Source organism: Delphinus delphis, chromosome 4 (genome assembly GCF_949987515.2).
Source record: "Delphinus delphis chromosome 4, mDelDel1.2, whole genome shotgun sequence".
Lineage (NCBI taxonomy): Eukaryota > Metazoa > Chordata > Mammalia > Artiodactyla > Delphinidae > Delphinus > Delphinus delphis.
This window is the reverse complement of record NC_082686.1, coordinates 73,086,720-73,112,956: the sequence shown is the minus strand read 5'-3', so window position 1 is coordinate 73,112,956 and position 26,237 is coordinate 73,086,720. Positions and strand designations below refer to the sequence as shown.

The 26,237-nt window shown below is 37.0% G+C and overlaps 1 protein-coding gene, 1 long non-coding RNA gene and 1 pseudogene across 2 annotated transcripts; 1 reads left to right on the top strand and 2 right to left on the bottom strand.

The window, feature by feature from the left end:
* PPP1R2 (protein phosphatase 1 regulatory inhibitor subunit 2) lies at window positions 1–23,598 on the bottom strand. The gene is made up of 6 exons (XM_060010910.1): window positions 23,188–23,598; window positions 12,890–12,997; window positions 11,087–11,164; window positions 10,447–10,544; window positions 4,676–4,843; window positions 1–2,469 (listed from the first exon to the last, which is right to left on the bottom strand). The coding sequence occupies exons 1-6, from the start codon at window positions 23,307–23,309 to the stop codon at window positions 2,423–2,425; spliced, it is 621 nt and encodes a 206-aa protein (XP_059866893.1). The 5' UTR covers window positions 23,310–23,598; the 3' UTR covers window positions 1–2,422.
* Window positions 9,840–9,956, bottom strand: LOC132425170 (U6atac minor spliceosomal RNA; annotated as a pseudogene).
* A 35-nt stretch (window positions 23,599–23,633) lies between the features above and the next one.
* LOC132424808 (uncharacterized) lies at window positions 23,634–25,153 on the top strand. The gene is made up of 3 exons (XR_009519273.1): window positions 23,634–23,726; window positions 23,877–23,944; window positions 24,968–25,153. It is a non-coding gene; the product is annotated as an uncharacterized lncRNA (long non-coding RNA).
* Window positions 25,154–26,237: the final 1,084 nt, after the last annotated feature.

Here is a 26,237-nt window from a genome sequence, read left to right as displayed (position 1 = left end):
TCGTCATATACTGTATTTTATTACAATATGTTCGGTGTACTAATTTAAGAGGAAAAAATGTAAACAAAACGGAAGTCTAGGGAAAAATGGCACTTTGCTTTAATCTTCAATTTAAAGTTATTTTTAACAATCCATTTATACCATATATGTCTCAGATTTTAAAGAGCATCATTGCTGAATTTCAGACTGAAAAATAAACAGAAAAGATGACATCAGAGGAGTTAAGCAGAGAAGAGATATTGATTAAAAAATTGAAAGTAAAATCTACTTTGGCTAGAACTGAACACTGACAGATAACTTTCTCCAAAGGAAAATCTAACTTGAGTCATGAAGGTCCATTTTTTGTATAGTTCAATACTGTGTCAATTAGGAATTCATGACGATGAACAGTTTTACTCAGTCACATTTGACTACCTAAAATCCTACTGGGCATGCTATTTGCCATGTCTTATTCCTCTTACATAACTATCTACTTCCTGAAACCAGAAATGCAAGTTTGCCTGTGATTTAAGTTTCAAGAAATAGTTTGTAGAAAACACCAAAAGGATCAGTTGTTAAAGGTCTTACCTTTTCTTCACTGTATAGCAGCTATTTCTACAAATAAAGAGCATGTGGATACTTTCTAAGGACTCGAAATGAGAAAACCAAAAACAGAGGTCTGTGCGCATGAACATATGTACACACATATGTATAAGCTTAAATACCCCCAAACAGGTTTAAACAGGTAAGAATACCTCAACATTCTAAATTCAGAAAGTAGAGATAAACATTGTTTATAAATCAGTAGTATTACTAGCTAATATGTTTTAGTTAGAACACTATACCTGCAGTTCAAAAGTACTGATTGGATTCCATTAAAAAAAAAGACATTCAAATTAATAAAAACATTCTTCTAACAGCAAAGAATTCTCCCACTTCTTATTTATTTTGACATATTGATATTTCTATAAACTTGCAAGTGGAAGAAAAGCTGTTCAATAAAAGCCAATTCATACATACATACAGTATACAGAAATTATTTTAAAAGTCTGTTCATATAATGGATTCCTTTGGTACTAACAAAAAATTAAGATACAAATAATTGACTAGAAATGAAACCATCACTAAACTAAGATACACAGGAACTGCACTTCATTTCAGGGAAGAAGTCCAAATCTTACTGTGTTAGAAGAATAAAGTACATTTGTCATAGTATACATTATGATATTCCCTTAAAGCAGGAACTATTTAAGGTTTTTAAATTTAAAAAGTGTTCAGATTTACTTCTGTCTATACATTCAGGAACTATCATCATATCACTGGTTACACACAATTCTCTCATCATGCAAAAAAAACCCCCCAAAGCCTCAGTTAGTTGTTTTCTAAGGTCTAATTAAGTCAAACAATAAACTAATAATAGCACTTTAATTAGCAAGCTGTAAATCACAGAGGTGTAGAAATTCTGCAGTTGAATTGTATTTCCTGTCTATAGTACTGCTGCATTTCAATCTATTTTCTCCATGTATTAGAAGAACTAATAGGCATTGATAGTCAAAATAAGATTTTCATTGTTGCAGCAAATGACAGAATATGTGAGAAAAGGAAAAGTTCCTAATGTCACGACAATCTTTATGATCCTTTATAAAGGTAAAGGATTCTGTGCATATGCGTGGAAAGGAGTAAGAAACAAAGGTAGGAAGTTAAGACAAGTAGATAAAGGGAATGCTGAGACTATATTAGAATTATATTTATTTAAAAAACTGATCTGAAGTCTGCCCATCGAGAGTACAAAAAAAAAGTCAGAGCAGACGTTAGTGCAAGTTTAACCTGATAATTTATTTGTGGAAAAAGCTAATTTTGATGAGAAAAAGTTTAATCCTTTCCTTGTAAACATAAAAGAAACTCAACAGGAATTTTAAAGGTAGTATACCAGAAAATGCAACAGTAACTCTTATAATTCTTTTCAATTAAACAGACAAGTTGAAGATGCATGTTAAAATACTTTTCAGACTGAATATTTATCAGCCTGTATGATCTGTTGTTCCAATTGGATTTTGATTTTAAAAAAAACTAGTTTTTATAAGAGCTATCACATCTAGAAGTGAAGAAAATAAATTAGATCCCTTCTCCCTCCCCAAAAGATATTAACTTCTAAAGCATAAAAAGCTATATATCTTATACAAATTAACCAGTGTTCTTACAAAAGTAATGTAGTTTTGGACTGATGACATTATGCTGTATTTGTGGTGAAGTACTAGGCACAAGAATATATGTATCAATTAGGCATTTTCAGTCTATTTAGTCTCTAAAGTTATTTAATTCTTGGCAATATATAATAACTGGTACGCATTTTGGTACTTAAGTCATGAATTGTAGAGAACAAGAAGCAGTATGTTATAGTAATGGTTTGTATCTGACAATTACTGTGCTGAACGAATCCCTTCTATGAGCTCTGTGATTTGTTTTGCAGTTGGTCACATGTAGTAGATCCTGCAATGATAAAAGAAAAAACAGCAACATAATTTGTTTGTTGAGTATTGCCAAACTTGGAACTACCTGAGCTAAAGTTTCCTTCCACTGCTACGTATGATAAACAAATAGAAAGATCTAAAAAACAAGTAAGATGTATTTCATGCAGACTGATCAGTATGATATGAAAGAATCTGTATACCCCGTAAATAATATAAAGAGCAGAACAGGTGTATCTATTTAAGTGACAGGACAAATAGGTTTCAGGTTGAACACTTTTGTGACTAAATCACAGGTGGATAGCTAAGAGTTTATTACAACTCAACTATCCAGAACTATAAAAGATTTGTGTTTATGATATAAAAATGATAAAAAAATTTCCTGAGAGTCTAAACATGCCACATTTCTTTTTATAAAAACAGTAATAAAACAGCTGGGAATGGGCAGGAGTGTAGAAGAGGGGGAAAAGAAGGAAAATGATAAAAAAGTAATGGGTGCCATAGATCCTTGGAGATTTTAAAAGCTGGTAAAATTTTTTTAAGGGCCCAAGAACAGAAAATAAATAATGAACTTTCTTCTCTATGCCTTATTATGTAGTCTTTTCTATCTTTGTGGACGTTATTGAAGCGAAGCAGTATATACTCCTAGGTAAGGAGTACTTCATCTCCACTGAAGAAAAATCAGCGTCAATACAAATTTTAATCATCTATTACACTTAAATGAAAAAAATGTATTTATGTGTTAAATCTGTGAAATCCAATGTTTTAGAAGCAGAGACAGACAAAAGGTCAGATTTATTTTTCAAAAGCTGTGGCTTAAAAAACAAATCCCTTTAATATTTGGCATAGTGGTGCTGGTACAAATTTCCATTGGCAAATGAAGGGTATTCCCAACGCTTTGTTAGAGTCGCTACAAATAGATACTGAAAGTCTGAGAAGAAACTGATGAAAAGTTATAACCCAGAAACATCTGCATTGAATACATAAAAAGAAATCACCAAGATATAGGTAACAGGGAAACAACTAGGAGATAGGTCACCTAAAAATGGATAATAAATTTAAAGAGAGAGAAGAGAGAGACATACACCTAAAAATGGATAATAAATTTAAAGAGAGAGAAGAGAGAGACATACAACAATAATTACTCAAGATAAAGTTTGTTCAAGTTAAACAGACTATGGTGAATAAAATGGAAAGAAAATGCTGTATGAAACAAACTGAAACGCAAAAGCATAACATGGAATAACAAAAAAATATTGTCATCCTGCTATTATAATGAGCACAGTCATCAGGTTCTACCATAGAATCACTTATATTTCATATGTGCTCACCAAAACAATAATATAATAATTATTTACTTTCCTAAGACTTAATCATCCAAGGCACAACATATAAAAGTAAGTTACTAGGGAGGGTGGGAGGGAGGGAGATGCAAGAGGGAAGAGATATGGGAACATATGTATATGTATAACTGATTCACTTTGTTATAAAGCAGAAACTAACACACCATTGTAAAGCAATTATACCCCAATAAAGATGTTAAAAAAAAAAAAAAGTAAGTTACATCTCCACTCAAAAGCACCAGTTTGCAGCACAAAGAGTAGGTAGATGGGCACAAAATCTGCATTAATGGTATAGAAGATTCACCTTTGTTGAATGCCAGAATAACAGTTTATGAAAAATAAATAAATAAAATCAATTTTCTATGATTGATCGAGAGTTGGTAGGCTGCAGTGGCTGCCTGTCTGAGACTTAAAACAAACAAAAATCAGCCAAATAATTTGTTGACCCAACAGTCAAAAGAATCAACACTGGAAAGACATGACATACTTTATGCCTGAAGGGATGTTAAAACAAATCTTCCATGTTAAAAACACGTTTCTTTAAAAAGTTTAAACCTTAATTGACATTCTTACGACAGACAAAATATGATCTGAACCATTAAAAACAAAGTATAGCTTAATATGAAGACAAACATCATTGCTTAAAGCCAAGTAGACCAAACAACATAAGACATATAACATAACATATGGGCTTAAATCAACTCTGAGCATAAAAACATTATTTTGAAACTGACCAACAGGGGTTGAAATTTTCTAAACTTTTGGCATAAAAAGTGAATTTTAGAAAAATTTTCTGAGGTTCTTCAAAGTTGTGAGCAAAATAAAGTATATTATTTAGGTACAAAGGACCACAAGTGTCTCAGTGATATTTTCAAAACACCTAACCTTGATTTGATTCTTCTGTATTCATGCTTTCTCCAGCTGCAGTCTCTGACATTTCTTCATCCTCCTCCTCATCACGTAGGTCTTTTGAAATTAATTGTCTAGCTAATTTAATATTCAGTCCTTCATTGTAGTGAAGCTTCCTTTTCATTTCAAACTGTCGCTTTTTTTCTACAAGATACAAAAAAGTAGGCGTCTTTAGCTCAAAGACTGGCAAACTACAGCCTGTGTCTATTTGGTAAGTAAAGTGTTATGGAACACAGTCACACTCATTTGCTTTTGTAATGCTTAAAACTGCTTTTGTACTCAATGGCAGAGTTGAGTAGTTGCAATAGAGACCATATGGCCCTCAAAACCTAAAATATTTACTGTCTGGCCGTTTATAGAAAAAGTTTACCAACCTTTGCCTTAGATGCTTCAAGTACATCTTAATGGGAGACTAAGAGTAAGAGCCATTAGTAGTTATATTTGTGAAGGAAATTTAAAGATATAGGAAAATTCTCCAGATAGAGATGAATGGGAAAAAAGGAAAACTATAATACCATATACATACTATGTACAAAGCCTGCGTGCATGCACATGTGCACACACACACAAAATAAAGACTCGGCAATTAACAACCGTTAATTCTGGGTCAAGGAACTATGGGGTAATTTTAATGTTTTCAAGTTTTCTATTTTTATAATCCAGAAAAAATTCCTTTAAAAAATTCTTATTATCCATTAAGAAATTGCCATGATTTAAAACATTGCTGGCTCTAAAGAGGGAGGGAGGGAGGGAAGAAGGGACGGGGAGAGGAAAAAAAAACAAACATTGCTGGCCTAAAAACATAACCTCATTCCCAGAGTAATTTTAAGAAAAATGTGTTATTAGGAACAGTAAAGTGATTCTAGACTATTCTTTATTTATAGTCTTCACCACAGAAACAAAAATAGCTGTAAATCAACACAACTGACCATATTTTATCAATATATAGCACTTTAAAGATCAACTTTAAGAAATATTATAAGATTTTAGAATTTCTTAGACCAGTAAATTGAAAAACAAAAAAGGAGTCGACATAAAATTGCCAACTGTTTATTTTGTCAAGAGCATTAAAACTCATTCACCATAGGTTTATTATGGTATTCATAAAAATATTTTAATGCCAAAAAGGCATAAGAGAAATCTCTCAGAATAAGGCTATTCAAAGTACTTTCTCTATGTCCCCTAATTCCCTCTATCGAACCCACATCCCCTGCAGTGGAAGCGCGGAGTCTTAACCACTGGACCGCCAGGGAAGTCCCTCCCTTTAAGTTTTTATTATCTATACTTATTTATGTTCTAAACACTGGCATTTACAGTTGTCACTACTGATCAGTCACTTTTCAGCCTCTATTTGGGTTGGGGGAAGGAAAGTTCCGAGATCAACATCCATATCATCATCCCATAAACATTTGTTGCAAACTACCAAGATCTTGCCAGCCATCTTTCTCCTTCTCTAAGTTACTTTTGTGATTTGTTTTACTCTTTGAGTACCATATTGTAGAAGAAAGTAAAAATTTTTTAAAAAATCAATAAAAGACCAAATCCTCATGACTAAATTTTTAGTGATGAGTTTCAGATGAGGCCAAGATTAAAAAACAACAAAAAATGATTCTAATTGCCTCCAATACCAGATACATTTACTAAAAAGGTAAGACTTTTTCTCAGTACAAAGTAACACATGTTCTTTTTCATGCAACTTAAAAGAACTTACAAAGTTTAAAAAAAAGCTAGAAACTTAAAAATCACTCAGCCTCCACACTCAGAAATTATCATATTTTATGACTCGACTTTTTTCTAAAAATGTATTTTTTATAAAAATGAATCATACCTTGTTGTATGTATATGCTGTTTTCTCACTTACTGTATAGTTAGAATGACAACGTCCCAGGAAGTCTCAGTTTATGCCTATTGTCTGATGGAGCTGTATTAGTGACCCTTTCACTCTTAAAATAATCCAGAGTTTAGACAATAAAGTATATGAAGATAGAGTAAAATTCTGCCACGTACATAGCAGATCTACATAATTTTTAAAAGGTTATAAAGTAGTGAGTTATAATTTAATCCCCTAACTTGGTCAAAGGTTTCTGATTTCCCCCTTTGTATTTTCATTGTTTTTTATGATGTAATATACAGTTGACCCTTGAACAACGTGGGGATTAGGAGTGCCTACTCTCCTCACAGTTGAAATCCACATATAACTTTACAGTTCGCCCTTCATGTTCACAGTTCCGCATCTGTGGATTCAACCAACCACAGACTGTGTAGTAGTGTAGTAGGTATTTAGTATAAGTGGACCTGCACAGTTCAAACCCATGTTGTTCAAGGTTCAACTTACATATTTGTGCATCTGTTCTATTATTTTCTCAACATTAGTTAGTGTTTTTTTTTGTTTTTTTTGTGTTTTTTTGCGGTACGTGGGCCTCTCACTGTTGTGGCCTCTCCTGTTGCGGAGCACAGGCTCCGGACGCGCAGGCTCAGCGGCCATGGTTCACGGGGCCAGCCGCTCCGCGGCATGTGGGATCTTCCCAGACCCAGGCACGAACCCGTGTTCCCTGCATTGGCAGGCAGACTCTCAACCACTGCGCCACCAGGGAAGCCCTAGTTAGTGTTTTTTTAAACTGTGCCTTATAATCCTTTAGTAAGTTATAACCAGCATTTTAAAAAAATGAAACAAAACAGAATAAACTGGATAGAACATATCACATATAGTAAAGGTTAAGTAACGTTTTGTGAAATTTTAATTTTTATAATTTTATGTTTACATGTATACTGAGTGGCACTTGGTAAAAAATGTTTGAGAAACATTGAAATAAAGCCTGGGAAACTGAATTGCTAGAGCAAAGGGTGTCATTTTCTTTTAAAGCTTTTGGCTCATATGTTGCCATATCGCCGTCCAGAAAAGCCAAACCATTTTTCACACCCACCAATTGTATATGAATAACTTATTTCTCCACATTCACACCAAAAGGGATATTGTCATTCTTTTTAATTTTTGTTGATCTGAAAGGAAAGAAAGGCACCATGACGCTGTTTTAATTTGTAGTTTCTTATTCCTAAGAGTTGATCTTATGGTATTTTTCTTTTGTCAATTATACTAATAGTCTAAGAAGATGATTTCTTTTTAATTCTAAGAGATATTAAACTCAGTTTTGCTTGTTATATATTTTAGTTTTGCAATACTCAAAATTTATTATATAATTTATGTATTTATTTTGTAGAAAGCTAACATAAGTGGTCTCAACCTTCTTTGAATATTAATTTTACTTATAATCTTTGTATGGCAGAGCAACATAATGCCAAAGAGTACAAAAATTTTCAGGTTTCAGGCCCAGCTCTAATAATAATCAACTATCCATGTGAACTTGACAAGTAAATTATCCTTTTTATACTTTCTTTGGCTATTTTAAAAAATAATATAATGGAGAATATACCGATTATTTTAAGTTATTAAAAGTTAATATTTACTGAGTACTTACAATATGCCAGAATCAGTGCTAAGTGTCTTAAATTCTTTATCTCATTTAATACTCAAAAATGACTCCAAATATTTTTATAGCCCCCCCATTTAGAAATGAGGAAACTGAGGGTCAGAGAAATTAGGCAAATTAGGTAAGTTACATACCTAGAGTACAAACTTAGATCTATCTGACTCCACAGCCAATATTTTAATTGTTATGTTACTAGTTACAAGATAAAATTTTCTTTTTCTTTTCTCCTTTTTTTTTTTTTTTGCGGTATGCGGGCCTCTCACTGTTGTGGCCTCTCCTGTTGCGGCATCTCCTGTTGCGGAGCACAGGCTCCGGACTCGCAGGCTCAGCAACCATGGCTCACGGGCCTAGCCGCTCCGCGGCATGTGGGATCTTCCCGGACCAGGGCACGAACCCGTGTCCCCTGCACCGGCAGGCGGACTCTCAACCACTGCGCCACCAGGGAAGTCCCCAAAATAAAATTTTCTAAGAATTTCTTTAATAAACAAGGATGTTCAGACATGTAATTTATTTAAAAGCAATAAACACCTGTATCAGTAACTCTTACTACTGGGAACTTGAACTTGTGAAACTGTAACTAGTGAAATGGTTCCCCCTGCTGGCTAACTCCTGGAACTACAATTTGAGGGAAAATCCCTTAATGAAACTGACAATAGAGGTTAATAAAAAATTCCCTGTTCTCAGTAGATCACGTTTTCAGAGAATAAGGAATCAACAAACTCTAGGAACAATTTCTATCTGAAACCGTTTCAAAGGCCTTTGGGGTATATTTTGGGAAAATAAATCAGGAAGTCACTGAGGATAGATAATATAATACAATTTGAGATTATGCTATATGTTATATTTCTTTCTTGTATAGTACTCAAACTATCATAGTTTTGTTCAATACACTACATTCTAAAGATGATAGGAGGGAATAGCAAATTGTACCTTTACAGCTACACACGACAAAGATCCTGACAGTTAACTAGCAAATATTCAGAATCGTAGTTCTAAAGTTTCTAAACTTCTTTACAGTACAGGTAGTTTCTGCATTTCAAGCCTTCAAGTAAACAAACTACTCGATTTCTTTTTTCTTTTTTGTGAGGGTGTGTGTTTTTCTTGCATCTTTTTTCCTACATACATAGGCTTGGTCTTCCCTTTTAAAAATAATTGAAGGGACTTCCCTGGTAGTGCAGTGGTTAAGAATCCGCCTGCCAATGCAGGGGACACGGGTTCAATCTCTGGTCTGGGAAGATCCCACATGCTGCGAAGCAACTAAGCCCGTGCACCACAACTACTGAGCCTGCGCTCTCGAGCCCGTGAGCCACAACTACTGAGCCCGTGAGCCACAACTGCTGAAGCCCGCATGCGTAGAGCCCGTGCTCCGCAATGAGAAGCCACTACAATGAGAAGCCCACGCATCGCAACGAAGAGTAGCCCCCACTCGCCGCAACTAGAGAAAGCCCACGTGCAGCAATGAAGACCCAACGCAGTCAGATAAATAAATTAAATTAAAAATAAATAAATTATTAAAAAATAATTGAAAATAAACTATATAAGCAATTTTCAGTTCCTGTGATTATACATTCACATCCTTCAAAATTACAAAAAGCAACAAAGTGAAATATTTTCCATCTTTCCTTACCTCCACAGATAAGAACTATTACTTGTAAAAACAGGAACAATGAATAGGTAGCAATGCCTTAACTGTGTATGTACTGTGTGGGCTAAAAGAGCCTCTTTCATCCTTGTTGAGAGGGCTATCTTTATCTCCTTTCCTGTGACACTTCTGTTCTTTCTGTTCAATGGGACCTAACAAAAATCTTTATTCCAAGTCTGACCATCTTGATTCATTTGGTAAGCTTCACCACTGCCTTAATACAGAAAAAGCACAAGCAATTGAGAAATTAGCTCTTACTGCTATCCACTTTAAGATCATCCAAACACTCAATGACCCTAAATGTATTAATTTAATAAATATTTACTGAGCATCTACCTGGTATAGATGCTTGGTACAAAGAAAGGAACAAAAAGTACAAAGAAAGGAACACATGTTAATCCCTTTACAGACAGTAATATTTTCTTGAAATGGGGGGGGGTGTGGAGCTGTCATACAGTAAACCCACACAAGTAGAATCTGAATTATAAAAATGTTGCTCCTTAATCTCCCACCATCCACTTCCTAAAAAGGAAAACCATTTGACAGTCTTCTATATAATGTATTTATCTTAGCAAAAATTATTAGCAATGCTAAAAGCAGTAAAAGAAAGAAACTACCTCGTTCTTCAGGTGAGAGGTCACTATCCTCATCTTCACTGCTTTCTTGTTCACGAACTCGATACTTTGGCTCTGAGCTTTCAGCAGCAGCAGTTAATCTATACAACAATCATTTAAAAAGAAATCAATACTGTGATAGTCTTATATTAGTTGAGTGTCTCACTCTACTTTTTAGTCTCATAAAAACATCTAAAGATCATTAATATGCTAGCTATAACCTGATGAGGAACATAAAAAGCAAGAGAGTGGGACTGTATAAAGAAACCAATAAACAAGAAGAGTGGAAGTTGACAAACCCATGAACAGCAAATAGAGCTTTTTTTCAGGAATTCAACTTATTTTGCCTTTCTCACTTCTATCTTTAAAACCCAGGTGACAGGATATTAAAAAGCAAAAACAGAAAAACCTCCATTCAGGGAACTGACACAGGGAATCTGTGTACCAGCTTCTGGTTCTCAATCTACATACCTTGATTTTAACCTAGAAATAAGACTATGTAAGTTGCTATGAAAAAACCAGATAAACTTATTTATTTAGCACATGCTTTTTATTTACACTTGTACAAGTAAAGTAAAATGCCTTTAACTCTGCAGAATTAAAAACAGCATGAGAAAAATGCTTTATAGTCATCAATACTTACTTCCTAGCTAAGATATCTGGGGTCAGGGCTTCAGTGGTTTCTGAATCACTCAGTGCATCTTCATCATCACCTACCATACTAGGATGATAAGCACATTATAAATTAATACCTGAACTATAATTTTTCAAGCAGGAAAACAAGGTAGAGAAACATAATTCTATTGACTAAAAGTATCAATGTATTTATGGCTCTGTTGTCATCTTTGAAGTTTAATTTTACACTGTTTCTATTTGATGCAAATATTTAAAAGTATAGCACCAATCAAGAAAAGCCTTCAAATAATTTAAAAAAAAGAAAAAACATGCCAAAAAAACCCCCACTGCAACTATAAAAATAAATACTGAAAACGCGAATCATCTGGAGGGGGAAAAAAAAAAACTTCAGTTAGTCCATCCAGTGGCAGGGAAAAAATAATGCAAAAGAACCCTATCCAGCTTTAGAATATGTATTTGTACATCAACCTGAAGATAAGACACAAATGATCTATGCAAACACAGGTTAGGTAAAATAACAAAATTAGATCCTAAGACCTAATTCAGGAAGTTTAAAAGCTATTTAGCTTACGCAATCTACTCTCTAATGAAATATTTGCTCCCCACATAATTGCGAAAAATGGTTATCTTTATTATTTAAATATAAACAGTTTTAAAATAATGGCTACAGCTATTTATTTTTGAATGTTTGATCTTAATTTTTTTAGGATAGTTATCTCCAACCAACACAGATAAGGGATGTCTACTACCTTTATTGAAAAGGAAGAAAGCATTGACTTTGGCTTCTGGTACAACAGAAGTTTTAGTTTACGTTTTAAAGTATATACCTGTAATTAGGAGAAAAATAAGGATCACTTTCATAAATGATATGTCTACTTCTTCCCTCAAGCTTTATTAGTACTGAGTTTCAGTATCTGTACCTCCTATTTCATTATTTTTCTCCCCTTGTCACAATCATGTTAATTCTTGTTTTTACTGTTTTTGCTATTATCAAGTTATCTCAACTTATCTTCCAAAGTTTCATCCATTGATTTAAAACAGAATTTCTTTAACTCTATTTTAATAGTAACTTCTGGATTTATATTGTTTTACTTCAGTGACAAATACAAAATATTTCAGTCCTGAAAATCTTTATTTTCTTCAATACAATCTAGGCATGATCTGAATTAGGTATTTCTAACTTATTTAGAATCTCATTATGTTTATTGGTGCCTTATTTTTGTCTTCATACTAACTACAGCCATACACTATCATTTTACAACTCATTAAAAAAATGATAATGAGTCATTTGAGTCTGGAAGACTCAAAACTAACAATTACAATGCAATTATATGAACTACAATATCATGTAAGTTCAAAAATAAGGACATGAAACAGTAGTAATGTCCATTTGTCTTTGCATGGATTAAAGAAGAGTTACCATCTGTGAAGTTATCCCTTTCTGCAAAGAGAATGAATAAGCCCCTGACACCTACTTAGGAAGCAAACAAGCCCAGCTCTCATCTTCCTTTACAAATAGATGACTTTAAGGAAGGCAAAAGTCACTTTGTATATATCATTAGCAGCTAGGGACCACTGAGGTGCAATGAATAAACATTTACTACTATAATTATAATGTAAAAAATGGATTCCATAAAGTTCCATATTACTTTTACTATTACACAAAAATATGCAGTTGAGTTATTAATTAGTGTTCCAGTAACAAATATAAAAAAACAGACAAAGATTCAAATCATCTGTTATCCAGAAGCTCATGTCAAATGCAAAATGGAAACAAGTCAAAAAAGGAATGCTGTGTACAAAACATTACCTATGGTAAGGAGTGCTAGGTTCATCTATTTTCATTAAACCATAGTCTTTGTCTGCTGGATGATATGTCGCCAGGATGTTCATTTCATCCCACTTCTGGGACTTTTTACTACAATAATAAGAAAAAAAATTTTCCTCAATGTAGTGAAAGATACAAAATGTACACATCTAAAATTCACGAACATCCAAATCCCACATTGCAATTTCTATTTGACTGCTAACTTCTATTTTTACATCTACTTTCTTGGAACAGAAACTGACTTGGGTAAAAGCCATAAGTAACTACAATAAAGTGTCAGTAAATATTTTACAGAATACTTAGTGCCCACATATTAAAAACACATTACAGTTGTCCCTTGGTATCCTCAGGGGATTGGTTCCAGGACTGACACAGATACCAAAATCCAAGGATGCTCAAATCTCTTCTATAACATGGCGTAATATTTGTATATAATCTCTGCACATCCTCCTGTATACTTTAGACCATTACTAGATTACTTATAACGCCTAATACAATGTAAATGCTATGCAAATAGTTGTAAATACAATATAATACAATGCAAATAGTTGCTGGCACATGGCAAATTCAAGTTTGGTTTCTGAAACTTTCTGGAAATTTTTTTTCCAGAATATGTTTGATCCATGATTGGTTGAATCTGAGGATGCAGAACCTGTGGATATGGAGGGGTAAACAGATTCTTCACCAGACATTCAAAAAACGATTACATTATGACATGTTTAATCTTCATCTGGCCTATAGAGTAACAGCAAAAGCTGGAATTTACACATTGCCTGATCTCAGTAGTTAAGGATTTTGGATCTACGATATATTTTTAATAGTTTGATAAAAAACACAACAAGAATATTTTCCTTGGCCTAATTTTTTTTAGCAGTATCTATAACAATCAAAATAATCATAACATAAAACTACAGAGAAAACCTCATTAAATTCAGATACCATTAATAAAGATTTAGATTGCACATAAAATTATACCTCAGTTGTTTTTTTTTTAAATTTAGAAATATAACGATATGCTGATAAATGGTTTCAGATCACCTGGAATAAATCTACTTAAGAAAACTAGAAATGCTTTGTAAATGCTTTATGAACATCCATTAGCGTACATTCAACAAAATATTTGTACAACTACTAAGGTGCTCAATAATTAAATGCCTTAATTACAAATCCTTATCTACTCATTAAAAAGGACATCAACAACCTCTGTGCCAGCCAACAATCTGTTACATATACAATTTGTGACTTGGTTATATACTTAAAAATAAAACTACCTTAAAAAAAATCAATGTAGATTTTACACAGATTCAAATCATCCTTTCCATATTTGCTCAACATTGGTGAGGTTTTACTGCAGATATTTTCAATTTTCCTAAATCTACCAATACCTGGATCTTGAACTGCTCTTGAAGAAAGACAGTTTTAAAATTTTAATATTATATTCTCTTCTCCATGTTCTGAGTCACCTTAAAAATTACATGTGCCCACTCGTGGCAGTTGAGCCTGACTTTATGCTCTTCTGCTTTCTACCATAAAGGGCCCACAGTGTCCTCATTTAAGGCTAATCACTTTTTTCCTTCATATTTTTATTGTGGTAGAATATACATAACATAAAATTCACCATTTTAACCATTTTTTTTTTTTTTTTGCTATTCGCGGGCCTCTCACTGTTGTTGCCTCTCCCGTTGCGGAGCACAGGCTCCGGACGCGCAGGCTCAGCAGCCATGGCTCACGGGTCCGGCTGTTCCGCGGCATGTGGGATCTTCCCGGACTGGGGCACGAACCCGTGTCCCCTGCATCGGCAGGCGGACTCTCAACCACTGCGCCACCAGGGAAGCCCCATTTTAACCATTTTTAAGTGAATAGTTCTGTGACATTAAGTACATTCACATTATTGTGTAACCATCACCATCATCCATCTCTAGAACTTTTTCATCTTCCCCAGCTGAAACTCTGTACCCACTGAACACTACCCCTCACCCCCGCCACAACAACCATTCCATTTTCTGTCTCTAAGACCACTCGAGGTACCTCTTATAAGTGGACTGATACTGTATTTGTCCTTTGTGGATGGCTTATCTCACTTAACGTCTGTATGGTTCCATCCATGTTGTGGCATGTGTCAAAATTTTCTTCCTTTTTAAGGCTGAATAATATTCAATTGCAGACTAAATGCTATTAACTACAACTTCCTTTTAAGCCTACTTATGCTTAGTTTTATCAAGAGGCAAATGTTGGCCTAGATATACTCCACAGGTGACTGCCACTACAACTCCCATTCCCGCCCCCCACCAAACAGAAGTTTCTTCACCATGAAAAAATCAAAATCTTAAGTTTATAAGAAGCTAAAAATTAATGGGTCATTTATTTTTAAAGCACAGAAGTAACATTTCTTCTTCAAAAAACTGCTTTTTTATTCATTCAGCAAGGTACTCACCTGAATTTTCAACTAATCAAACTTAAATGTTGCTAGTGTGTGTATGTATATAACACTTGATTGAACTAGACTGTGTATATAGATGTTGCTTTAAAATAGTATTGATTTCTTTAGATGCCTAGTTTCTGACCATCAGAGTAATAGTTGGTCTTGTGGCAAAAAACAACAACAGTAACATACAACTGTGAGATAGATGTTTAAGGTTCAAGTTCCACCTACCCTTCATTAGTCCTGTTACTATAGGCAAGTCCAACAAACATTCTCTCTTGGGCTGTATTTACTATACATGGAAATTATAAAAAATGGAATTTTTAAATCTAAAGTTTTGTTACAAGTCTGGAAACCATATCTCACTTAGCACTGTGAGAATGGCTTGCGATAAGGCATTCTGAAAAAATGTTTAAATTGCTTATGTATGAATGCCTTCTCCCACTGTCCCACATGAGTCAAAATTTAAATGATTTTGAAGTATTTATGATCTGCTACAGAATGAGTTTTTCTAAAAAGCAGTCAGTTTTCTATTTGACTAAATCTACAGTTTCAGATTTGTATTTTGCTAAATAGCTCTATTATCTACAAATTTCTGTAAATTTAGAAAGCAAATGATTTAGGTCTTCTCATGGTCATATTCTACATAAGGAAACTCACAGTGAAGAGAGATACACTTTAAAGATTTTAGACAGCAGAAATGATCAAGAAGCTTCTGATCAGAAGGATAATTAAAGACATATACAAATTTTAAGAGAATTAGATTAATTTTGTAAAGAAAGCAATTCAATTAATAGACAAAGGGAGACCCATTATATGGTAACTCAATGTTCCCTCCTGATAGACAAGGCCTCTGAAATGATAAGCCAGAGTTAAGTCCGAGTCAGAAACACAAAAGCACAGGTAAACGTTTCATAAAACCTGTATTAATACAGTCCAATTAAGATTCCCTATTAAAGATATTGTAAAAGATAACTAGCACATATCTATTTATATAAAGTTCAAGAGCACGCAAAAACTAAAATGTATAGGGATGTATACTTAGGGAATTACCGTAAAAGTCAGGATAGTGATTATATTACAGGGGAGGAGACTGTGATTGGAAAGGACAGGAGACATTTCTTTTCTTTCTCTGTTTTTTTTTTTAATATTTATTTATTTATTATTTATTTTGGCTGCACCGGATCTTAGTTGCGTCATGCATGAGGGATCTAGTTCCCAACCAGGGATCGAACCCGGGCCCCCTGCATTGGGAGCGTGGAGTCCCACCCACTGGGCCACCAGGGAAGTCCCAGACAGGAGACATTTCTGAGGTGATGGAAACATTCTTCTTCTTGACAGGGGTGTTTGCTTTATAATTATTCCTTAAGCTTTAAAATTACATCTAATACACTTTTCTGTATGTGTATTAAATTACAATAAAATATTTAAAAAATAAACACATACAGGGGCTTCCCTGGTGGCGCAGTGGTTGAGAGTCTGCCTGCCGATGCAGGGGACACGGGTTCGTGCCCCGGTCCGGGAAGATCCCACATGCGGCGGAGCGGCTAGGCCCGTGAGCCATGGCCGCTGGGCCTGCGCATCCGGAGCCTGTGCTCCACAGCGGGAGAGGCCACAACAGCGAGAGGCCCTCTCACCGCACAAAAATAAATAAATAAATAAATAAACACATACAAAATGACTTTGTTAGGTGTGTCCTAATCTCAAAGTAAAACAAGCTACTTCCTAAGTGATGCTAACAATATTGAATTAAAATGACAATTTATCATCATTAGAAGAATGAAGATGGCCCTCTGAAGTTACAGAGGTACCCCCAAACACCCTGCAAATCTGTTCTGTGAGACAATGATAGAAGAAAAAGAACTGAATTGTAGGATATAAGAAGAAATGATGTTTTCTTGAAATTAAGGATAAAATTTAAAAATCACAATCCTAGTACCTTAACCCACTAACAATTTTGATTTCTGTATATTCTTTCCACTCTAACATATACGAAAAAATACCCAAGCTATTAGTATATATAAAAATATAGACAAAACAGTATATATATAGTATATATAAAAATAGCTTCTATATCAGTATATGTATTTTATCATAAGCTGCTTGTATTTTCTAGTCTTTACCTTTTTAATATTACATGCATAATATTCAATAACAAACTATTTACCTAATATTAGATATTTAGATTGAATCCAGTGTCTTCCTACTTAAAGTAAAGCAGAAATGAACATTTGTGCATATTGTATTCAATGACTTTTCAGGATAATTTGCTAGGACAAGCATATCTGGGTTAAATTTATCAAGAGCTTTGTAGTTCACTCCATGTTGCCATATAGCTTTTTTTTTTTTTTAAAAGAGGACTATTTGTAATGTCCCCAAATAACTGCCAAAACTTTGCCAGGATTGGGTATCTGTGTGTGTTTTTGCCACCTGAGAGGTATAAATTGATATTTAAATGCTGTTTTATGTTTCTCTGCTCATTACCTAATAAATCATATGAAAAAATGCTTATTTTACTTTCCTTGTGTGAATTGTTTACATCCTTTGCCTATTTACTGGAAACATTCTCATTGAGTGAGTTCTTTGTATCTACATAAATGTAAAGAACTCATTCAAATTTATGAGAAGGTTTAAACCACATTATATATAACTCCAAGATATATATAAGATTTAAGCTATATTATATAGAACCACATTACATATAACCTAAATTTTTCCCATTCGCTTGCCACTTAGTTTACTATCTACTATAAACAGAATTAAAGTTTTATATATCCAAAGCTTCACTCCACATCTTCACCACAATACTAAGAGGAAAAGAACCTTACAACTGTCAAGATCCAGAGGAGATATTATCTTGCAAAACCATGAACTTTCAGTAAGGGCATAAAACAATAGACTCCAAAGAATGCTGGAAATTCTTAGGAGGAAAGTAATGAAGTCGAAGAAACTGTCTGCAGAGGACACTGGATATGGAAATTAGCATCTCTTAAATTCTGGTAGAATTAACATCAGTTGAGTAACAAAACCCAAGGAGTGAACTTGGTTTATTCCCAATACTACCACAAACTGTTCGTGTGACCTTCTTTGGGCCATCATCTCCACTTACAAAAAATAGGCACAGTACCACTTACACTGAAGATCTGCTGTGAGGGTGAAAGCACCTGCTAGTTTCAGCTCCCTCCTCCCTCTTGGGTGATTGGTTTTCCGGCAGCCTAAATCTGCACCAGAAAAAGTCACCAATTCTCACTTTCACTTTGCTAGCTCATATGATGCCATCTCAAAGACCTACTCATACTTCTTGTTGCTTGTGACCTTCTCGTTTTTACAGTTTTAGCTGAGTTTGGAGTGGGAAGCAGGATTTTGCTTCAATGTGTTAAACTTTAACCCCACATTTCAAGAAATGGTTCTTTCTTAAATGAAGATTCAACTTCTGTAGGTTGACAAAGTACAAGCCTTTGAAGCTTGAACAATTAAACTAAGACTTAAAAATAAAAGCAATTAGTAAATAAAAGGTCACTTTTGGAAAACTTTACTCAGTGGGCCTTTGACCGTATTCCATATCCCTTTATAGGCAGAAAAAGACAAAGCTGAAGCACATATAAAATTATATTAAAGGAAATTAATTTAAGCACAATTTTTCCAAGCAGAATTTGCCTACATTACCTAAGACTACTACAGAATTTGAATTGAACACAGTGAATCCAAAGCATACTGTGTACAACAACCCCAAAAGTGGGGAAAATTAGATTTCTGTATTTCTAATAGAATAAGACCAACATTTGAGGGTGAGGTACGGGGTTAAACACTTTACATTTAGTAACTCATTTAATAATTAAACTAGGCAGGGATAATAATGAATAACGCACTGTAAGTCACAGAGCTAATAAGTAGCAAAGAGGATCTGAACCCAGGCAATCTGGCCCCATATTAATCACTAACCTTTAACACTTCTAATAGGATAGGCTTTAGTAACACAATATTTTCAACAATTCCAAGTGAACATTTTTCTCACTTCAATATTTCTGAAAACAGAATATGTCTTAAAATGGATGGCATCTTAAAATTGGCAGTATTTTTTTCTTTCTTGGTGCTACCTAAAATCATGGTACATCTTAGAATCAATGGTGTCTTGTTTTTGATGAAACACACGTACTTACTCACTAGATCTGTTATGTCTGACCTTCACAGGTTGTTCACTATATTCAAAGCATCCAGAAAGAATGGGAATTCCACAATCACAGTGATGACAGTGGTGTTCTAATTAGTTGAGCAGGGTGCTGCAATATACTGACATTATCTATGCCTAATTATGTGGATTTACAGACTATATCCAGTTTTAATTGAACTAACCCTCAAAAAGTGGTACCTGACAAATGGTACCTGAAGAAACCACTGAAGATAACAGTACCAATGCAAAGTACAGAGAATAAGAAGATAACACCACTGGGACATTAAAAAAACAAAAAGGTTGGACAAGAACTGTATATAAAAAAATCCTAAAGACTACTTGAAATACGGCAGTATATAAACCTCACTTTAAGTATATATTGAATCTTGAGATATTATCTAATGGTAGTAGTATATGTATATAAATCATAAACAAACATATTTGAAACATATTTCAAGTTTTTCCTACTAAAATGATGCACAATCAAAAAGTTTAGAGACCAGTGGAATAGCACAACTCATGACTTAAAAAAAAATCCCTTAGTAACATCTCTTTATGTTAAATAAAATGTTCTGTTAAATTATACCCTCTCACAACCTGATGGCGTTGGGGTAGGGAGTGGTTTGTGCAGAAAAGGGAAACTACCACTGTACTTCACATGATAATGGCACCAATGAAAGTTATTCGTGGATTCTGTATTTGCAAATCTGACCACTTGCCAAAATTTATCTGTAACTCCAAAATCAATACCTGAGATTTCTGTCTCTCTGACATGCATAAAGCAGGGAAAAATTTGAGTTGTCTGATGCACATGTTCCCAGCTGAGACTAAACCTTGCTTCAGCTCTCTTACTGTAAATGTGTCCTTTTTATCTATTTAGTACCATGTTTTTTGCTTTTCTGGTGAATTAGCCATTCAAAATGGCTCCCAAAGATTGTGCTTAAGTGCTGTCCAGTGCTCCTAAGCCCAAGATGATTGTTATGTGTCTTATGGAGAAAGTATGTGTTAGATAAACTTCATTCAGGCATGAGTTATATATAGTGCTATTGGCCATGTGTTCAATGTTGATGAATCAACAATATGTATAAAATTAGGTGTCTTTAAACAGAAACAGAAATTTTAAAAGGTTATGGACTGATTGGTTGATGAAAATGTTGTGACCAGAGGCTTACAGGAACCTAAGTCTGTATTCCCCCTAGGAGTAACAGTTCAGTATTAACTAACTCAGTGTTTGTGGTGACTTTATAGAGTGTCACTACTGAGAACAGTGAGAACTGACTTAAATCCCCAGTCATTTTCACATTAATATGAGATTATTTTACTAATACTCTGGCTCCAACATTTGAAGTTAGACCATTACACCGTACTTTTTAGTTTCTGAATTTTAAGTGCATTGTACTTGAAAGAGCTATTTCGGTCCTTTATACATGAAAGGGAAAATACTGGTTGTACTTAAACATTATAAAAAGTTTGTTTCAAATGTGTTCACCTATACTTTCATTGTTTCTGTTCAAAGAGGCTCTCATAAAGTCACTAATATTGTTTGCATGACCTGTGCCATAAATAATAATGTGTACTGTATTACGAATAGAATTAGTTTATTTCCCTTCCAGTCAAATAACACTTACCATGAAAAAACCCATCCCCTTTTACTACTTAGAGCTAAACATCATAAACCTCAATGAATTAGGGCTTGGTAACTGCCTTTGAAGACAGGACTATAACCTCCTAATTTACATAAGTCAAAGTCAACTGCCTTGCAAAAGGCCCCCTTTAAGTCAATCTGCCCTGTTAGCAGCTCCTAGAGAAGGAGCAGCCCTATGTGGGTGAGACAGTCTAGTATAGTGGCTTTCCAGGCAGAAGGACCTGGAGGTAAACCCCCGTCAATTACATAAAGAGGCCAACACACAGAGTGGGGCCACCAGAAATTACAGCAGACCAAAGTTGAGAATAAACAGAAGCAGCAGCAAAAGACAGAAGAAAGTAATAAGCTACTTGGTAGCCAAACAAAAAGAAGCTCACACTGGAGAATAGGTAAATAACTTAAATGCTAGTGAGAACCACATTCTTGCTGCTGAACACCCTGAAATCATATAAAAGCCTTCCATAGTTTGTTTTGTTATTAAGACTATCTTGGTCTTTCTGTTATAGCTATGCTCTGGTAAGATTATTTTCTTAATCCCATTACAACACCCCCCCCTTCCCATATGAAGCGGCTTACCCCAAATAGAGGTTTGAAAATTGCATGTTGGAGAACGTAAGAGAGTCAAGCATCCAAAAGAGAGTGGGAGTAGGAGAGGTGCTAGACAAATTAAGGTCCTTTCCAACCCCCAAAGGCCATGATTCTGAGCTGTGATCCTACTTAATGTTTTCCTCTAGGTAACACAAATCCCCATAAATTTACCATCACCAAACTGTAGTTCCTTTTATAGCCCTAAAATGATCCTTTTGAACAGGTGTGCCCTAGTTCCAATATTCAAAGTTTTCGGGAACATCCTCATTTTAGCTTTATGACTTCACAGATTTCAACAACTTTTCTTAGGCCTTACTTCCAGAATGTAGAGTCCTTATGTGTTTAGTATCTTAGAACACCCAAGCCCCCGAGGACTTCTAACCCAGTGTTGTATTTTACACTATATATACGGTTTTGCACCTTTTTTTTTCCCCATTGAGGACTGCACCTTGGATATCTTTCTCTGCACATTAACATCTATTTCATTCTTTTTAAAGGCTGGTCTGTTTTCCCATTATACTAATGTACCATAATTAATATTTCACCAGTCCTTCTTAAGGGACCTTGGGTTGTTCCCAATTATTTACTATCACACACAATGCTATGGGTCAACATCTTTTCACATATGTATTTGTGAGTATGCAAAAGCAACTAAATTATCACGGGATCATTTTAAGTTGGTACTTTCTGAACTGTTCTGAGCTTACATATGTCTTTCAAGAGGAACAAAGACTAGAAAGCGCTCAAACTCTCGTTGCAGATGCAAAAATAATTAGCAATAAGTAGCTTTCCATTAAATATAGATCAGACTGGGAAATTTTCGGTTTCTTTTAATGCAGAGATAATGACAAACCAGGACCCAAGAGAGTGAATGTGGCATGATTCTTGTGGTAATGTTCACCTAAAAAGGAACGACTATGGCAGAAGGGCCATTAGAAAAATGGAGAAATTCTCTCTTTTTCGGAGGAGTCTCTTATTAGCTTGCGAGTAGATCTTAAAGGGCTCCCAAGCCAAGAAAATACACTTTACTCATTGAATTTAAGACACTCCGATACGAAGTGAAGAAATAATAAATGCTTAACAGGTGAAGCTTTAACTTCAATTTGATTCTTTAATATTCCCAATTTCCAGAAGCTCAAAGATCATGGTGTATGTTTTCAAATTATTATATATGCGTATATACTTAAAACCCACACAACAAACGTCATAGCTCCTGTCTTCTTTATAATCACTCCACCCCTCAGCCTGGCCGGCGGAGGGAGACCCGAGCGGCACAAGGGCCGCATCTACGCAGCCGCCCCGCCCGCCCGCCCGCCCGCCGCGCTCGGTGTCCGGGGTCGGGCTGGGGGTCGGCAACAGTGCCGGGGGGCGGGGAGGGCGAGGCCGCCCAGGCGGGGAAGAAGGGGTTGGCCAGGCCGACCCGGGCGACGATGGCCGTCCCTCGCGGCTCTTACCTCAGCTCTTCGTCGACACTCCTGCCGGGCTGTTCGGCCGATGCCACCACAGAGGAAGTCGCAGCGCTCTTGTTCTTCAGGATCCCCTTGATGGGCCGGTGCGAGGCCGTCGAGGCCGCCATTGCCCGTCGCTCCGGCGGTCGGCTCAGCGTCGCTGCTTGGCGCCGGGTACAGGAAGGAAAGGGCTGGGCGTGAGCAGAGACTCGCCAGTCAGCCGCCAAGCCCGCCTGGGGCTGAAGCGGCCGCACCTGCTGTCGCTGAGACAGCCACCAGAGTCGTTGTCACGACACAACGACTCGGACGCTCTGGCGTCCAGCCGACGCCGCGTGGCTAGCGGTCCTTAGCGCGCCGGGCGGCCCTTACAGCACCCTACGCTACCCACACTTCATCCACGGCCCGCGGAGAGAAGCCGGCCTAACGCCGGAGCGACGCCGACGCCTAACCCAAGCGGGCCCGCCCTCTCGCGATATCTGGGGAGGGGCGGGGGCGGGGCGGGAACCATGTCCACCTCTTCGCCCCGCCCCTTCCCGTCCCTCTCGGTGAGCTCTCTCCTGCCTTGGCTGGGGCTCTGGGTGAGGAAACGTTCCGAGAGGTTTCCGGCTGGAGTCTGTACCGAGCTGTACATCTCTCCAAGCACCCTCGCTCCCACCATTTCATGAGGTTCATATTGTTATTTCTGTATTTTATAGATCTGAAAATTGAAGCTCAAAGGTGACATCATTCGCCAAAGATATTAACTGACTTTCAGAGAAATGAAGTATGTCTCCTCTTTCCTTCCATTTAACCAGCATAAAAAGCTTAACTATCCATTATAAAATCATGAAATATCAGCATTGGAATGGTCCTTAGAGACCTATTGTGAGATCATAGAATACTGACTTTTATGAAATCATAGAACATCAGCATTAAAATAATCTAACTTATTTTTACCATTGGAAAAGCTGAAGGAGAGGAGAAGTGAAGGGACCACCACTGTCACACGGCCCATCCGTAGTGTGTGGTCATAGAAGTTCAGACTTCTGCTTCTAGTCTGATGTTTCCCCATTTTACCACATTCTGCCTCTGTGTTGGTAATCTCATGGAAGGTATCACTGGCAGAAGTTCCTAGAATTGTAGCTTATAATCTTTCTCCCCCCAGATCTTGGGGACACACTTAGTGTAACCAGCTGTCCAACACTGGGTGAAACAGGCCAAAAGCCTAGGGGACTCTCTAGGTCTTTGTAAGATGAGTCCCAAAAGAGAAAAAAAACAAAACCCTCCAGCACACACTCTCTGCATGTTATCTCTGCCTGGGTGCGAATGAAAGATAGCCGGGAGAACCTTGATGAGAGAGAAGAGACCTTGAGGCTCTAAGGTGCCAGGATACACGTGTTTCCCAGTGGTGGGTGCTGTGACTGTTGTGAGGAGAAGTGGGTTCTAGGGAAGGGCAGGAGTTTGAAGTCCTGGGAACACTCTGGGGGCTAGGCTGTATCTAAAGTCAAGCTCAGGTCAACAGAGGGGGTGGTGTCCACTCCAGACACCCAGCCTCTCTCCATGCAGCGCCACCACTGGCGTCATACTGGTGGGAAAAGTGGAGGGCTCAGGAATTAAGCAAGTTGCCTCCTGTTACGGGTTGAATTATGTCCCCCTAAGTTATATTGAAGTCCTAACTTCCAATACCTTAGAATGTAAACTTATTTGGAAATAGAGTCATTGCAGATCTAATTTGTCAAATTAATATGAGGTTGTACTGGAGTAGGGTAGGCCTCTAACCCAATATAACTGGTGTCCTTATAAGCAGAAGGTCATGTGAAGACAGGGGACTGGAGTGATGCATCTACAAGCTAAGGACCACCTGGGGCTACCCAAAGCTGGCAGAAGCTTGGAGAAGACTCTCCTTTCGACATCTCAGAAGGAACCAACCCTGCTGACATTTTGATTTTGGACTTTTAGTCTCCAGACTGTGAGATTAAATTTCTGTTGTTTAAAACCACCCAGTTTGTGGTACTTTGTTATGGCAGCTGTATATACCCCTCCCCTCCCGCTCCTCCCCTTAGTCCCCAACTCCCTCATCACCAGGCTCTTTCCCATCACCCTTTCCTTGATCAGGCCTCCTCATTATCTTCATGACAGGTCAGAGCAGAGCAGACTAGTTCATCCAGAATTGCCACTGCCAGCGGACCAGACCCCTGTGGATTCATGGACTACTAGGTCTGGAAGGGACCTTGTTAATCCCACCAGGTAGCTATCCAGCCTCTTCTCCAACAATCCCAGTGGCTGGGCGCTCGCCACCCCTCAACACCACTCCTTTTATCTTTGGACAGCTCTGAGTTAGAAAGTTCTTCCTTAAATTGATCTGACTCCCAGTTCCCAGCAACATCTGGCCACCTGTGTAAGGGATGAGAGGAGCGAAGGTGGAGGTACTTTATCATACCCCAATGGCAGTGATCTCATTCAAGTCTCCTAGTCCTGGGCCCCAAATCTCATCTCCCTTTAAAAAAATTATTTTTAAATTATTTATTTATTTATTTTTGCCTGCGTTGGGTCTTCATTGCTACGCGCGGGCTTTCTCTAGTTGCGGCTAGCGGGGGCTAGTCTTCGTTGCCGCGCGCAGGCTTCTCATTGCGGTGGCTTCTCTTGTTGCGGACCTTGGGCTCTAGGCGCTCGGGCTTCAGTAGCTGTGTCTCGCGGGCTCTAGAGTGCAGGCTCAGTAGTTGTGGTGCACCGGCATAGTTGCTCCGCAGCATGTGGGATCTTCCCGGACCAGGGCTTGAACCTGTGTCCCCTGCATTAGCAGGCGGATTCTTTTTTTTTTTTTTGTGGTACGCGGGCCTCTCACTGCTGTGGCCTCTCCCGTTGCGGAGCACAGGCTCCGGATGCGCAGGCTCAGTGGCCATGGCTCACGGGCCTAGCCACTCCGTGGCATGTGGGATCTTCCCGGACCGGGGCACGAACCTGCGTCCCCTGCTTCTGCAGGCGGACTCTCAACCACTGCGCCACCAGGGAAGCCCAGCAGGCAGATTCTTAACCACTGCACCACCAGGGAAGGCCCCAGGCGGATTCTTAACCAC